This window comes from Podarcis melisellensis (assembly GCF_964234715.1).
Source record: "Podarcis melisellensis genome assembly, chromosome: 12".
Taxonomy (NCBI): Eukaryota; Metazoa; Chordata; class Lepidosauria; order Squamata; family Lacertidae; genus Podarcis; species Podarcis melisellensis.
This window is the reverse complement of record NC_138544.1, coordinates 57,213,053-57,228,785: the sequence shown is the minus strand read 5'-3', so window position 1 is coordinate 57,228,785 and position 15,733 is coordinate 57,213,053. Positions and strand designations below refer to the sequence as shown.

The window sequence follows — 15,733 nt, the reverse complement described above, 5'->3', positions numbered from 1 at the left end:
TACTTGCACCTTACCGTGCTTTCGAGCTGCTAGGTTGGCAGGGGCAGGGACCGAGCAATGGGAGCTCACCCTGTCGCAGGGATTTGAACCGCCCTAGGCCCTGTGGTTTAGACCACAGCGCCACCCGTGTCCCTTACGGTAATATATAAAATATATAAAATAAATAAATTCGTCAGAACAATGAATGCAATTCACTTAAGTAATAGCAATACAATAAAAGCAGCTTTCAAAAACTTTAAAACCATGCAAAAGATAAAAGCAGATTAAATTCAACAAACAGTATGAAGGAGGCACCTGTGGTTAGAGACCTAGTCATTCGGTTCATTGGGGGGAAAGTAAAACTTCCGTGCAGATAGTGGGTGTCTGCTGTATCTCTACAGAACAGGGGCAGCCACACTCCCAAGCCCTGTGCCCAAGTTACTGTAGAGCTGGGCTTGTGATATTTTTGGGTCTTGGAGAAAGAAGAAGCTCTCCCACAGACCACAGTGACCCACTGGGTGTATATAAAGGATAAGACAGTCTCTCGTCTTGGTGGAATCACCAGTTGCTGAAGAATTAACGCTGCTCACTACCAAAAACACAGCTCAAGCAAGACTTTGCCTTCGAACAGCCTGGCGGCGTTCCATGGACTAACCACACATTTCAGGAGGCTGAAAGTGTGAGCTTTCGAACTACACAGGACTCTTCTTCAGACCTCGGATGTTTACAGTAGCAACTTTTAAATGTGAAGAACGTAGCAGGGCAGGCAGCTTTTGAGCCCGAGGAAAGCTGCTGGCACAAACAGAAGCTGGGTTAATTGGATTGCAAATGTCTTGCCTCGCTGTGAAGGGTCAGGTTTAAAACCAACCTAAGTCTATAAGGCAAGAAAACCCCAGTGTGTGTTGGGGAGGGAGGCAAAGGGGGCGAAACCTTTCTACCTCTAACGCTGTTGTGTTTAGAGTGTTCCCTGTCCCCCCCGTACTCATGCAAAACTGCCCCGTTTTCAGATTAGCAGAGCTGGAGTTAAATGTGGGAAGCAGTCAATTTTTATTACATTTTCTGGTATTACCTAGTGGCCAGAGGGCTTGGAACCCAGCGGGGAGCTGTTCTGCTGCCAGTTCAACGAATGATCAGCTTCAGATTGTTGTGACCCAATGCCTCCGTTGGCCCAGTTTCTCAGAATTTGGAGATTCACACTTTGCAAGCATTTGGTGTTTATGGAAGCACTGGAATTTCTTATTGCGTCTCTGGCTTTTTAGAACTTCCTTCTTCTTAAACCTTTGCAACACATCACCGCGGATCCTCACTGGTCCCAGATTGAACCACCCCTCTCGTTTGAGAGGGGGGGGGAATCCAAATCATATCATATCCACATATTTATTCTGGATTCATAGTGCTGGTCCAAAGTGCCTCCTTGCACCTCTGGTGTTTAAAACTTGCTTCCTCTTTGAAGCACATCATTTTGTCTCCTCACCTGCCCCTAAATTGGCTTAGCCTTCTAGTTTGAGTGGTAAGGAAACAAACCCAAATCATATCATATACTCAAATACCTATCCAGAATTCACAGGGCTGGTCTGCAGATAACACACGCTCTCTCTCATTGTGCAGAAATCCCCAAAGCCATCCTGAGTACATGTTCAAATAAGTGCCTGAGTTCTTTCGGCGTTATATAAAAACGGTTTGCGTGGAGTTATATAATCAATTAAACATAGCCTCTTCTGACTGCGATGGTCTGCTTATGTGTTTTATACCTGCCTTCCCTTTCTGGTGTGACACAAGAGCACCTCTTTCCTCTCACGCAAGAGCGTCCTTTTCGTATCTGACAGCCAGCCACTTGGATCTTTCCTCGTAATGCTGCACAAAAGGCTTTCTCTTAAATGAATTTGTGCTTCTGCATCGGGGTGGGGACCCTCAGCCTTGGGGGCCATTTGCACCCCACCTTACATGGCCACTGGGACTCTCCCTAGCCATCAAACTCCCAACCTCCTTGAGTATTTTATGCCTGGCTGGAATGTGTCCTTGAACTCTGATAATGTTTTTCTGCTTGCCTGGGTGGAGGATAGAACCACGGGTACCTGAGCATGTGTAGAAAGCCGAAGGTTGTGGACTCTCTTTCTTTGGAGGTTTTAAAGCAGAGGTGGTCAGCGATTCTTGAGCTGTGATTCCTGCACTGGACTAGATGAACTCTAGAGTACCTTCCACCCACATAATTCTACGATTCTGCTGTGCAAAGTTTGCATTCAATACTCTGACTCGTCTTTTGGCTTGGGCCCTGCCTATTGCTAGCATGTGGAAGGTTGCCCAGAAGAAAATGTGACCCTGACGTCGGGGGAAGCCAACATGGTGCCCTCTAGATGATCAAAGGTAAAGGGACCCCTGACTATTAGGTCCATTCGCAGACGACTCTGGGGTTGCGGTGCTCATCTCTCTTTATTGGCCAAGGGAGCTGGCGTACAGCTTCCGGGTCATGTGGCCAGCATGACTAAGCCGCTTCTGGCGAACCAGAGCAGCGCACGGAAATGCCTTTTACCTTCCCGCCAGAGTGGTACCTATTTATCTACTTGTACTTTGACGTGCTTTTGAACTGCTAGGTGGGCAGGAGCAGGGACCGAGCAACAGGAGCTCACCCCGTGGCGGGGATTCGAACCGCTGACCTTCTGATTGGCAAGTCCTAGGCTCCGTGGTTTAACCCACAGCGCTACCCACGTCCCGTCTAGATGATCATAGAATTGCAGAGTTGGAAGGGATCCCAGTGGTCATCTAGTCCAACCCCCTGCAATGCAGGAATCTCAGCTAAAGCGTCCATGACAGATAGCCATAAAACCTTCAAGGAAGGAGAGTCCACTACCTCCCGAGAGTGACCTTTCCACTGTTGAGCAGCTCTTCCTGGACTCAAACTCCCATCAACCACTGCATGGCAGAAGCAGTGGGCGTTGTCCTCCAGTGATGTGCATCTGCAGAAAGTCTGTCCAATCTCTTTGGTTACTGGACGCTCTTCAGGCTGGATGTTGGCAACCCGCATGCATTTCCCCTCCCCGTTGCTCGCAGCCAGGTACCCCAGGGTGTCTTGGCTGAAGTTGTCAAGCTGACAGAGTGCCAAGGATTTGCCTGGCAGCAACACAGCTGCAGCACCCAAGTCTAAAGCTCTGTAATTGAATGGGATTTGCTACTTGGGGGTGCGTCCTTCGACACTAACGCACTTTGGCATGAATCCTTTTTTAGGAGATAGCCAGTTCTTCATCAGAGTCTTCGCCAACCTTGGGCCCTCTATGTGTTTAATTTTTATTTATTTATTGCGTAGCAATCCCACCTACTTCTCCATGGAGCTCATGGTTTCATACGTGGTTCTCCTCTTCCTTGTTTAATCCTCACAGCAACCCTGTGAGGTAGGCTAGTGGCCTGCCCAAGCTCGCTTAGTGAGAGCTTTGTGGCTGAGTGGGGATTCGAACCCTGGTCTCCCAGGTCCTAGTCCAGTTCTCTAACCGTTGCTCCATACAGGTTCTCTGTCAATGGACTGCAATTCCCACCCCCCACTGTGCTGTCTGAGGCTGATGGGATTTGTAGTCCAACATCATCTGATATTGGCAAAGGGTCCTAGAGCTGTACTAGAGAAATGGCTCAGCACTTGAGGGTCGCTTCCAAGGCGTGTTCCGATGCCATTCTGAAGTGGTCCCCTTTAGCTGTCATTGGGACTTTGCCCTTGAGAAATCTTTGTGGATATTGTGCTTTGAGGGGGGAGACATGGACAACCCCATAGGGCTGCTAAGTCTTGTGTCATATGAGAATCTGTAAGCAGATTTTGGTTTCGAGAAGCTGAAGGCAGCCGGCCAGGCCTGAGAGTTGGCCAATGCCATTCTTGAGCTGGGAGCATTAGCTTGTTGTTTAGTCGTGTCCGACTCTTGGTGACCTCCTGGACCAGAGCATGTCAGGCACTCCTGTCTTCCACTGCCTCCCGCAGTTTGGTCAAACTCATGTTGGTAGCTTCGAGAACACTATCCAACCATCTCGTCCTCTGTCGTCCCCTTCTCCTTGTGCCCTCCATCTTTCCCAACATCAGGGTCTTTTCCAGGGAGTCTTCTCCTCTCATGAGGTGGCCCAAGTATTGGAGCCTCAGCTTCAGGATCTGTCCTTCCAGTGAGCACTCAGGGCTGATTTCCTTCAGAATGGAGAGATTTGATCTTCTTGCAGTCCGTGGGACTCTCAAGAGTTTCCTCCAGCACCATAATTCAAAAGCATCCATTCTTCGGCGATCAGCCTTCTTTATGGTCCAGCTCTCACTTCTGTACATCACTACTGGGAAAACCATAGCTTTAACTATACAGACCTTTGTCGGCAAGGGGGTGTCTCTGCTTTTTAAGATGCTGTCTAGGTTTGTCATTGCCGAGCCTTAGCTACATAGGGCATAATTCCTCGCATTGCAGGCGGTTAGACTGGATGACCCTTTAGGACCCTTCCAACTCTTCAGTTCTATAATCGAACTGCTTCAGGCAGCCTGTTCGTTGGGCATTCACCCTGCTCCTTGCACCGGTTTGGTGCTGGAACAAACTTTGGGTTTGTATCGAAACTATACACAGAGTATAATCTAGTTGAATAGTATCATGGAATTATAGAGGAGGAAGGGACCACAAGGGTCATTTAGTCCAACCCCCTGCAGTGCAGGAATATTTTTGCCCATCGTGAGGCTCAAACCTTGAGATTAAAAGTCTCGCGCTTTGCTGACTGAGCTCGGCCACAGGCTTCTTTCCAGACCTTTTAAGCATGCTTCTTTATACATGGGACAAACGACCTCTACGAAGGGGCAACAGCATGCAGAAGACTGTTGCTGAAAAAGCACAGACCTTCTTAGCTTGTGCACTCTTGACAGATCGAACTTCTAATAATAATAATAATAATAATAATAATAATAATAATAATAATTTATTTATACCCCGCCCATCTGGCTGGGCTTCCCCAGCCACTCTGGGCGGCTTTCAACAAAATATTAAAATACCGTAATACATCAAACATTAAAAGCTTCCCTAAACAGGGCTGCCTGTTTAGGCATACAATACTATTTTATTTAAATAAAAAAACCCCAAACAAACTGAACATTCAGAAGTGGCTGGCATAGGCGCTCCCTGGCCCCCAAGTGAAGACTTCTTTTGGGATCAATAGGTGGATTAGCAAGATGATTAGAAAGAGGAATTGAATCATTCTCAAGTTAATGTGGCTCTGGCTCCTTGAAGACCCCGGAATAGAACAATTTTTTTGGGGGGGTGTGTTCTCTGCTGGGGCAGCTGAGCCAAGGAGTGGAGACAAATTACTAGGTGGAGGGGCTGCACCCTTCCACGTGCGAGATGTCCTCGCAATACCTATTTGGGGAGGGGGGCCCGGGCTTCCTTTCTGCTCCATCAGCCAGAAAGGTCTCCCCCATCAGCCTTTACGAACTAATGAACAGGCCTGATTAAGTTTTGGCAGCTCCCACACCGCACCACCCCCTGAGGTATTCCCGGGCTGAGGGAAGGGGGAGAGGGGAGGCAAAATGTTCACGCACTGGCGCTCCGTGCAACATTACAGAGAGGATGGCCTCGTAATTAAATGCTGAATGAAAGCAAATGTTTGCTGATGAGCATGGTGGGTGGTTAATTAAGCGGACGGGGAGGAGGGGAGAGCAAAGTTCGAACCCACAACCCTGAGTTGAAGAGTCTCATGCTCTACCATCTGAGCCAGGGGTAGGCAACCTAAGGCCTATGGGCCGGATCCGGCCCAGTCGCCCTCTCAATCCAACCCGCGGACGGTCTGGGAATCTGTGTGTTTTTACATGAGTAGAATGTGTCTTTTTATTTAAAATGCATCTCTGGGTTATTTGTGGGGCCTGCCTGGTGTTTTTACATGACTAGAACGTGTGCTTTTATTTAAAATGCATCTCTGGGTTATTTGTGGGGCATAGGAATTCGTTCATTATTTTTTTCAAAATAGAGTCCGGCCCTCCACATGGTCTGAGGGACGGTGGACCAGCCCACGGCTGAAAAAGTTTGCTGACCCCTGAGTCTGAGCTTTCCCAGATCCTTCTCCGTGAATTTGTCTAATCCTCTTTTAAAACCAAGTTGGAGGCCACCACTGCGAGTTCTGCCGCTCAACTCTGTGCTGCGTGAAGAAGTTCTTATCCATCCATCTTTCGATCTTCAGCTTTGTTGGATACGCACGACTTCTGCCGTTGTGTGTGCAAGAGAAAAACTATCTCTCCCCTCTTTCTCCATGCCATACAGGAAGAGTAGGATAAGCACATCATAAATAAATTGCCATCTCGAATAGGAGCCGCACGGAACTCCCGTTCTGTGCTTGGATAAACAGTTTTGTGGCGACTTACAGTACACAGAACTGGCAAGATGGAGGCTGCTGAATGGGTAGGAACGCAGATCAATCGTTATTGCATAAAGGTGACTTCTAGTCTCTGCGGCTGCAAGTTTAAAGACGTGTCTGTGTGTCCTTGAACTTGAGGAGATGGACTGTCGCTGAAAAGGCAGCAGACAGCCCTGAGCCACCCAAAAGCCTCGGTGAACTGGCTGCTAATTTAATCCTGCCAGAGGCCCTGGGGGTGCTGAGTCCCGCAGCAAGTTTCTTTTTCCATGGTGTGAAATCCGCCCGTGTGACAAACTGAATTATACATGCTTCTGCCTGTAGCAGAAGAAAATTCTGAAACACATTAATAACTTGGTTTAGGGGCAGGGAATGAAGTTCGTTTCTAGCAACACAAACACCCCAATCGCACCTCTCATTTCCTGCCCCTGGTCTCTCTGCTTACGCAAGGCTGGTTTGTTTATTGATTTTTAATTTGCATTTATATCCCACCTTTTTTCCTCCTTTGAGGAGCTCAAGATGACAGGCAGGGTTCCCTTCCTCCCCATTTTCTCCTTGCAAGGTGGGCGAGTTTGAGAGAAGACAACGACTGGCCCACATCCAAGGTCATCTTTGTGACCAAGTGGCGATTTGAATACTGGCGTCTCCCAGGTCCTAGTCCAGCACTCTAACCACTAGGCCATGTTATTTGGAGGGAGGGGGGCAAGGTGGGACCGTAAGGGTTGCTGTGGGAAGTGAGTCAAGAAGTAATGGTAAAGGGACTCCTGACCATTAGGTCCAGTCGTGACCGACTCTGGGGTTGCGGCGCTCATCTCGCTTTATCGGCCGAGGGAGCCAGTGTACAGCTTCCGGGTCATGTGGCCAGTATGACTAAGCCGCTTCTGGCGAACCAGAGCAGCGCACAGAAACGCCGTTTACCTTCCCGCCGGAGCAGTACCTATTTATCTACTTGCACTTTGACGTGCTTTCGAACTGCTAGGTTGGCAGGAGCAGGGACCGAGCAACGGGAGCTCACCCCATCGCGGGGATTTGAACCGCCGACCTTCTGATCGGCAAGTCCTAGGCTCAGTGGTTTAACTCACAGTGCCATCTGCGTCCAACCCTTTTAAAAAAAGGTCTCACACTGCATAGGATTCTGAAGGCATCCCAGCCCAATCCCTGCGCCGAAACTGTAGAATTACAGGACTTTCGAGTTGGAAGGGATCCTGAGGATCATCTAGTCCAGCCCCCTGAAATGCAGGAATTTCAGCTAGCCATTCCCAGCACTGGGAATTGAGCGGAAGTCTGAAGCCTCCTGGCATTGCCCAAGTGGTTGCCTGGCCTTCGGCCCAGGCCCAGTTTGACCCCCCTCTATGGGTCCCTGTAAGTTACCTCTTTGGCCCTTTTATGGGCACAGGTGGGACCAACATGGATAGCTGGCCCTGACGAATACTCGAGGTTCCCGATCCCTGTGGTTGTAATTCGTGGGCAATCATTTAATTCTATCCCGATCCTAATCTTTAAGCCCTATTTTAGTCAATTGTTTGATTGTGTTTTAACATATTTGATGTTAGCTGCCCTGAGCCTGGTCTTGGCTGGGGAGGGTGGGGTATAAATAAATAAATACTGACTAACTTAGAATTCCAGTTCCTTCCTGCCCCTCTCGGGTAGCACCAGGTACACGGCTCCTTTGGCATGGGCTCTTTTGGGCATCACCTTCTTGGCCCAGAAAGAAACCTACATTGCAGCTGGGCAGCTCCCTCCTTTGGTATTGCCAGCTCACGTGCCAAAGGGCTTTAGGTGTTCCTCCCAGGGGAATGTGCTCTCCTTTTTCCTCCCCCCGGTCCCACTCAGTCAACTGAGCCCTTTTCAAACCCTGGAAGATTCAGGACAGATTGACAGAGGCCCTTCTTCACACACCTCATAGTTAAAAACCATGGGATTCAATCCCGGAAGAGATAGTGACACCCACCAATTTGGAAGGCTTTAAAAGAGGATTTGACACATTTGTGGGAAGAGAAGACTTTCAGGGGCTATTCCCTCACTGCGAGAACCAGGCAGGGAACCAGGCAGAGAGCCTTCTCGGTGGTGGCACCCGCCCTGTGGAACGCCCTCCCACCGGATGTCAAAGAGAACAACAACTACCAGACTTTTAGAAGACATCTGAAGGCAGCCCTGTGTAGGGAAGCTTTTAATGTTTGATGCATTACGGTATCTTAATCTTTTGTTGGAAGCCGCCCAGAGTGGCTGGGGAAGCCCAGCCAGATGGGTGGGGTATGAATAAATTATTATTATTATTATTATTATTATTATTATTATTATTCGCCTTGATGGTTCGGCTCTGCCTCCACAGTCAGAGGCTGTGATGCTTCTGAATCACAGTTTCTGGGGACCACAAATGGAGAGAGAAGGAGCACAACCTGTGGGCTGGTGGATGTTCAGAGAGGGATCCTCTTCTTCTCCAGTTAGACTTTAACATATGTCGGGGACCGCCAGCATACTGGGATGAAGCTCCCTTCACCCTTGATTACTGGCGGTGCTGGCTGGAGTTGATGGGATCATACTGTGCTGGCGACTGCTTTTGCTTCCTCTGTGCAGGACGAAGCATTTTTCCACATCACGTAGTCCTGGGCATAAGGACTATGATCTGGTCCGTATCGTGATCTTAAGAACTTGCTGTGCTTCGGGAGCAGTTCCTGTGGCAGGAGGGAGATCCATTGTCCCTCCCACGTTGCATTTTCCCTCAACTGCATTTAACTCCTAGCAGTTGCATACCTCCAAAATCCTTATCTTCCTGGCTGCCACGCAACGCCGCCTTCCTTGAAGTCTCCTAGCTGGTGTTTCTGGCTCCTGGCATCGCTGAGATGAGCTCTGGAAGAGCAGAGCTGCGGGATCAGTCCAGACCCCCTTGCTAATGATCTCCTGTGGTCTGCAAGTGCAAGCAAACTCCCTGCATCCGCATGCCAGTTACGGTTAGAACCGAGCGATGGAAAGGGAGCTAATGTATGCCGATGTGTTCAGCCTCAGTGCATGGCAGTATGAAGGCTTGACATTTTCAAATGTGTTCTGAATGGATGCAAATCTTAAAAGCCATTTGGCTCCACGTTTATCAGGGCCTGGAAGATGGGCACGGCCAGATCATGGCGCTTCTGACGACGTTTGAAATCCTGCGTAGGCATAGTACAGGAGGCATTCTGAAAAACCCTCTGTGGCTTCTGCTTTTTCGATCTTATTTCTTTAGATTTCATTACGGTAAACCAAAGAATATCCATAAAGAAATATTACTAATAATGCAACAAGTTGAAGACAGCATACAGTTGAATATCATCATTAAAGTTATTATTCCAAAATATTACCCATATATACCTATTTTTCCAAAAATCTGCTAGTCTGGATTTAATAAGTTCATTTAATCATAGTTACTATCAACCATTCCCCCCAATCCATTTGCGTATGGTAGGAGATATACTCCCCCCTCCCCAAATTCTAGCTAGCATCATCTTAGCAGCAGTTAAAAGGTTGATTACTGTTTCTTGATTGTTTTCCGGGATAGCATCCCTTTTAGATAGGCAAGTAGGAATATTTTAGGGTGGCATCTTGGCTGGTATCCACTCAAGATGGGTTGCAGAGTAACATCACACAGAAGTGGAATCTGAGCTCCTAGCTTGTTGTCAAGGCAGATTGACTTTTGCTGAAAATGGGGGTTTGGGGTGGTGGTGGAAACAGTGCCGTGCGCTCTACCATTTCTAGATTAAGCTTAGCAAAGCCAAGTTTGCTGCCTAAACACGGCAAATCCCTCTAACCAGCATATAGAAGTCCACTCCCAGTGTGATGGGAAGACTTTGCAGCACCCTGCGGTAGCGAAAGAGGCACCGATACCTGTCCCTCACTCTTTGAGCTCTGTTCAACCTCCCCCTCTCTTCCTTTTGTGCTGTCATACAGCCTCTGCTAAAGGCCTGTCGTTGACGCATGGAATCCGAGTGCATTTTTTAATTAATTTCCTTTTTTTCCTTCTTTGCTTCGGTCAGCAAAACCAGAAGAGGTAAAACCAGCCGCCGAGGTCACCACAGCGAACGACATCGCGGCCCCTCCAAGCAAGGAGCTTCCTCCGAGCCCCGATAAGAAAGCCAAGGTGAGGGTCGACCGTGTTGTGCTTCCAGCGCTGCGGGTTTTGGTTCTCGGCACCCTGCTTGCCACCCCTTTTGCTTCTTAAGCCAACGATAAGTTCTGTCCTCTGAGCTGATGGGCTCCCAAGAAAAGTAGCCGGCTACCAAGTCCAGTTGATGGCACTCAAGGCTGTTAACACCATCCCTAAGCTCCTCATTTCTCACCCCGTGGTGGCTGTGAGAAGAGTCCTGACACAGATGTTGAGCAGTTTTCTTTCCAATGTCTGCTCTGTACCCAGCCCTGCTCTGCATGCTTGGAGGAGTCCTCAGACATAAGTAGGCCTGGAGTGAATTGTGTTGCGTCAAGTATTAATTGAGGCAATTAATACTTCATCCAGCAGAGTTTTACTGCTACTGAAGGCAAAGGATGGTCACAAATCCAATACATTCAGGATTGGCCCTGTCTATAATAAATCCAGTTGCACCAGACTTAACTTAAAAATAACTTATAAGAAGTCTGAAGCTTAACACTATACAGTAGTACCTCGGGTTACATATGCTTCAGGTTACATACGCTTCAGGTTGCAGACGCAGCTAAGCCAGAAATAGTACCTCGGGTTAAGAACTTTGCTTCAGGATGAGAACAGAAATCGTGCTCCAGCGGTGCAGCAGCAGCAGGAGGCCCCATTAGCTAAAGTGGTGTTTCAGGTTAAGAACAGTTGCAGGTTAAGAATGGACCTCTGGAACAAATTAAGTACTTAACCAGAGGTATACCACCATACACAGAACACCGACACCAGAAGGAAAAGAGATAGAAAGAGAAAGTGAAACCCAGGCTCCTCCTGGCCTTATTATTATAGTCCGTATGACCTTGTCAGAAGAGATAACATAACCAGTTTAAGCCAGCTGTACTCAGCTTCTCTGAAGGAATAACCCAAACATCACGAACCTCCTGCTTGTATCTTTCACACAGAGAAACTTCCAGAACACTCTTGAATTAAGTAGAATAGGACAGATCTCTGTGCATCAGATCAATACTTTATGCACTAAGAAATGCAAACTGACACTTCTCTCTGCCACAGACTCTCCCAGTTAACTAAGCCCTGTTATCTCTTCAGCTTCCAACACCTCCTCCTCTCCATCTTCTCCCTCTGAACACTCTTTGTCACCCCACCACCAATCCCTGGGCTCTGAGCCTTCTTCCCCGGGGGCTTCCCCAGCTGGTTCCTCCCCCATTCCTCTGTGTCCAACCAGGGCATGGCACCCATATACAGTGGTACCTCGGGTTAAGTACTTAATTTGTTGCGGAGGTCCGTTCTTAACCTGAAACTGTTCTTAACCTGAAGCACCACTTTAGCTAATGGGGCCTCCCGCTGCCAGAGCACGATTTCTGTTCTCATCCTGAAGCAAAGTTCTTAACCCGCGGTATTATTTCTGGGTTAGCGGAGTCTGTAACCTGAAGCATCTGTAACCTGAAGTACCACTGTATACTTTGATCGGCAGCAGCTGAGAAAGGGTCACATTCCAGTGTGGTGTAGTGGTTAAGAGCGGTAGACTCGTAATCTGGTGAACCAGGTTCGCTTCCCCGCTCCTCCACATGCAGCTGCTGGGTGACCTTGGGCCAGTCACACTTCTTTGAAGTCTCTCAGCCCCACACACCTCACAGAGCGTTTATTGTGGGGGAGGAAGGGAAAGGAGAATGTTAGCCGCTTTGGGACTCCTTCGGGTAGTGATAAAACGGGATATCGGATCCAAACTCTTCTTCTTCTTCATCTGCCACCTGAGACTCTTTTCTCCAGGTAAGCTGGGAACTGATCATGGGACCCATATTTAGGAATATGAGAATCTGTCTTATACAGTGGTGCCCCGCAAGACGAACGCCTCGCAAGACGGAAAACCCGCTAGACGAAAGGGTTTTCTGTTTTGGAGGCGCTTCACAAAACGAATTTCCCTATGGGGTTGCTTCGCAAGACGAAAAAATCTTGCGAGTCCCCGCGGGTTTTTTTCGTTTTTTTCGCCCTTTTCCTAAGCCGCTAAGCCGCTTAACAGCTGATCCGCTGATAAGCCGCTTAACAGCTGATCGCTAGAAGCCGCTAGACCGCTGTAGCGCTAAGCCGCTAAGCTGTCAATGGGCTTGCTTCGCAAGACGAGAAAACCGCTAGACGAAGAGAATCACGGAACGGATTCTTTTCGTCTTGTGAGGCACCACTGTACTGAGTCAGACCACCGGTCCCCCAACTGCTCACTGTTGTCTACACTGACTGGCAACAGCTCTCCAGGATTTCAGACATGAGCCTTTCCCAACCCTACCGGGAGATTCCAGTAGGATTTGAACCTGCATGCAAAGCAGATATTCCTGGGCTACAGCCCTTCCCCACCTGAAGAGAGATGGCTCGTCTCTGCTGCCCCTTGGCAGGTCACTCCTGTTTCTCAGTTTACCAAGAGGCCTGGGCAGACACAGGGGATGTAGTTACAAGGCTGTTGTGATATTTGACTCTACCAAAGATCTCATTCGGGGGGCTGATTCTTAGAGAGAGGTTGAGTCTGCAAAGTCCAGCATGGATTGGGTGCTAAACAGGAACCTAGGAAGTTGCCCTAATTCCAAGACGGACCACTGGCCCATCTCGCTCTGTACTGCCTGCACTGACTGGTAGCTGCTCTCCAGGGTTTCAGAAAGGGATCTCTCCCAGACCTTTGTGGCGATGCTGTTGGGGACTGAACCTGGAGCTTCTGCTGGCCAGGCAGACGTCCCTCCACTGAGCGGTCTCCCTTCCCTATATAGTGCAACATTTAGTCCTCCTCCCCACGGCAGCTCTTTCCTTAGGCCCAGAGAACCGCATGCTGCCATCTTTCCTTTTCGACTTGTTTCTTTGCTCCCATTTCTGCCGCTCTGACCTTTTGTTTACCATGCGCTTCTTTTCTTTTTGTTACGTCCATTTTTTGCTTGTGTGTGTGTGTGTGTTCTGTGTGTGTACGTTTTGACACCAAGCCTTCAGCCTCCGCTTCAGCAACAAAGCCTGCAGCAGCAGCAGCAGCGAAAACCAAGGGCACCCCCACTGGTGCCGCTGCCCCTGCCAAGCGGCCGGCGTCCACCGCTATGCCAGGCCAAAACAAAAAAGCCACCAGCCCTACCGCAGCCACCACCCCTAAACGCCTGGCGACGAGCGCCGCACGACCCTCCTCCTTAACTCCTAAAGAGCCCAAACCGAAGGTAAGTCGTTTGTGCAAGGGGGGAGGGTTGTGGCCTTGGAGCCGGGTTGTCCTGTTGAGCACATCTGGGCTGTTGGCATCTCGTGCTCCGTCCCTGGATAAATTGCCATTGCTTTGTCCTCCCGTTCAGTGGCGCAGCATTTGCCCTGCCGCCACTTCAGACCTTCCAGGCAAGCATGTGGTGCATTTGGCCCGAGGGTGCATCGCTTCTAAATACAGTGGTACCTCTGGTTACGTACTTAATTTGTTCCGGAGGTCCGTTCTTAACCTGAAACTATTCTTAACCTGAAGCACCACTTCAGCTAATGGGGCCTCCCGCTGCTGCCACGCCGCTGGAGCACGATTTCTGTTCTCATCCTGAAGCAAAGTTCTTAACCCGAGGTACTATTTCTGGGTTAGCAGAGTCTGTAACCTGAAGCGTATGTAACCAGAAGCGTATGTAACCCGAGGTACCACTGTACAGGTTCAAAATCCACTCAGGAAGAAAGCTAGCGTGTCAGGGAAAATCGTAGAGTTGGAAGGGATCCTGAGGATCATCTAATCAAACCCCTTGCAATGCAGGAATACGCAGCTGTCCCATAGGGAGATTGAACCCGCAACCTTGGCGTTATCCGCATCACGCTCTAACCAAGTGAGCTATCCAGGTCTCCTTACCTTTCTGCACAGAGAGGGTTTGTGTGTTAATAGAGGGGGGTTCGTTGGCTCTGCATTGCCCTTGTACAGCTCAGGAGGGAAGAGGATGAGGACAAACCTAGAATTCGGTGCCTCTGGCGCCACCTGCTGTTGGGCTCCCTTCCTTCCGCCCTACCAGTCCCAGTGGGCGCCAGCTGACAGGGCCGGCTCAAGACATTTTGCTGCCTGAGGAGGACGACAAGATGGCGCCCTTCCCCAAGGCCCTCAGAGGAGCCAATTGGACCAGCATCTTACCCCAATACTGGTCAAAGGAATGCATCTTCCACCGCACTTGACGGCAGCAGGCTAGCATAGGGAATGCAGAGCACTCACAGCTCTGGCCTCCTAGCATCTGCCACCTGAGGCAGCTGCATCACTCTGCCTCATCACAGGGCCGGCCCTGCCGGCTGCTTCTGGTCCCTCCGTTCTCTGGGTGCAAGAGGGTGGGTGGTTCAGCAGCCCTGTTAAAATCCAAAATGAAGGGATGAGCTGTCCCTGAGCAGGAGCCATCGGCGCTTACATTTTAATGGAAATGCGGCCCTTTAGGTAAGTAACCTTAGCTTACGGTTCCCGGTTCCCATAGTTACCAGGCCTCACTCATCAAAATCCTGACACTTTTTATAATTGACTTGGTGTGCCTGGAATCCAGAGCGGGCAGCAAGCATAGGAGAACACTTTGGATCTCTGCCAGGAAAGGGCTGTTTAATCCCAAAATATGTCACCGGTTCTAAATTACCGCTCAGCAATCAGAATCTGCTCTAAAGTATTGTGCAAGGAAAGGAAACCTGTCAAACAAATAAATTTCTCTCCCCCCACCCAAACCCCCCAATGTTTCCTTGCTGCATCAGTTGTTCATAGATAAATTGATCATTGCCCAGAAGTCCCAGATGGTCTCGGACAAACGGCATCTAAGCCTGTGGAGCAATTTTCTTTTTCTGCCTGTAATTAAAAGAGCTTCCTCTTGGCAGATGACCAGAGAAAGGAAGAGGGAGCATGAGTGATTCCAGTGAGCGGAAAAGAGCCAGGGAACTAAGAAATAAATTAATTAAAGGCAGCGCCTTACTTATTTTATTGCATAAGATTTTTACACCACCTGATAGGGAAAAAGGGAAACTGCCGAAACAACCCTCAAAAAAGACAAAGCAGTAGAATCATCAAGAAGAATTTAAAACATCCCAACAATGAAATCATCGATAAACTTAAAAATACGTCAACATTCTACATGCCTGGTTCATCTTGTCTGCACTGGTATCAATAGGGAGGGAGTTCCAAAGGTGTAGGTCCTGCCACACTAAAAGATAGAAGTGGTCAAGTGTCTTCTAAAGGAACGGCTCCTGTGTAGGCCCTCCGTGAGCAGAAATTAGCCTGTCCCTGCGGACGCGGGTGGCGCTGTGGGTTAAACCACAGAGCCTAGCACTTGCCGATCAGAAGGTCGGCGGTTCGAATCC

General features: G+C 49.1%; 2 protein-coding genes across 16 annotated transcripts in view; one reads left to right on the top strand and one right to left on the bottom strand.

Moving 5' to 3' along the window:
* Positions 1-15,733, top strand: part of LOC309381032 (uncharacterized protein) — a 206,650-nt gene that overhangs the window by 164,535 nt on the left and 26,382 nt on the right. For 14 of the 15 annotated variants that reach the window (XM_081931370.1, XM_081931369.1, XM_081931376.1 and 11 more), the window contains 2 exons: positions 10,326-10,429; positions 13,393-13,614. In XM_081931370.1, coding sequence (XP_081787496.1) covers positions 10,326-10,429; positions 13,393-13,614 — 326 coding nt within the window. The remainder of the gene's footprint in view (positions 1-10,325; positions 10,430-13,392; positions 13,615-15,733) is intronic. The other variant, XM_081931365.1, reaches the window with a different exon arrangement.
* LOC309353218 (cytochrome P450 2C25-like) overlaps positions 13,920-15,733 on the bottom strand; it is a 196,181-nt gene continuing 194,367 nt past the window's right edge. The window contains exon 10 of the transcript XR_014161733.1: positions 13,920-13,931. The gene's annotated coding sequence lies outside the window, so the exon portion shown is untranslated. The remainder of the gene's footprint in view (positions 13,932-15,733) is intronic.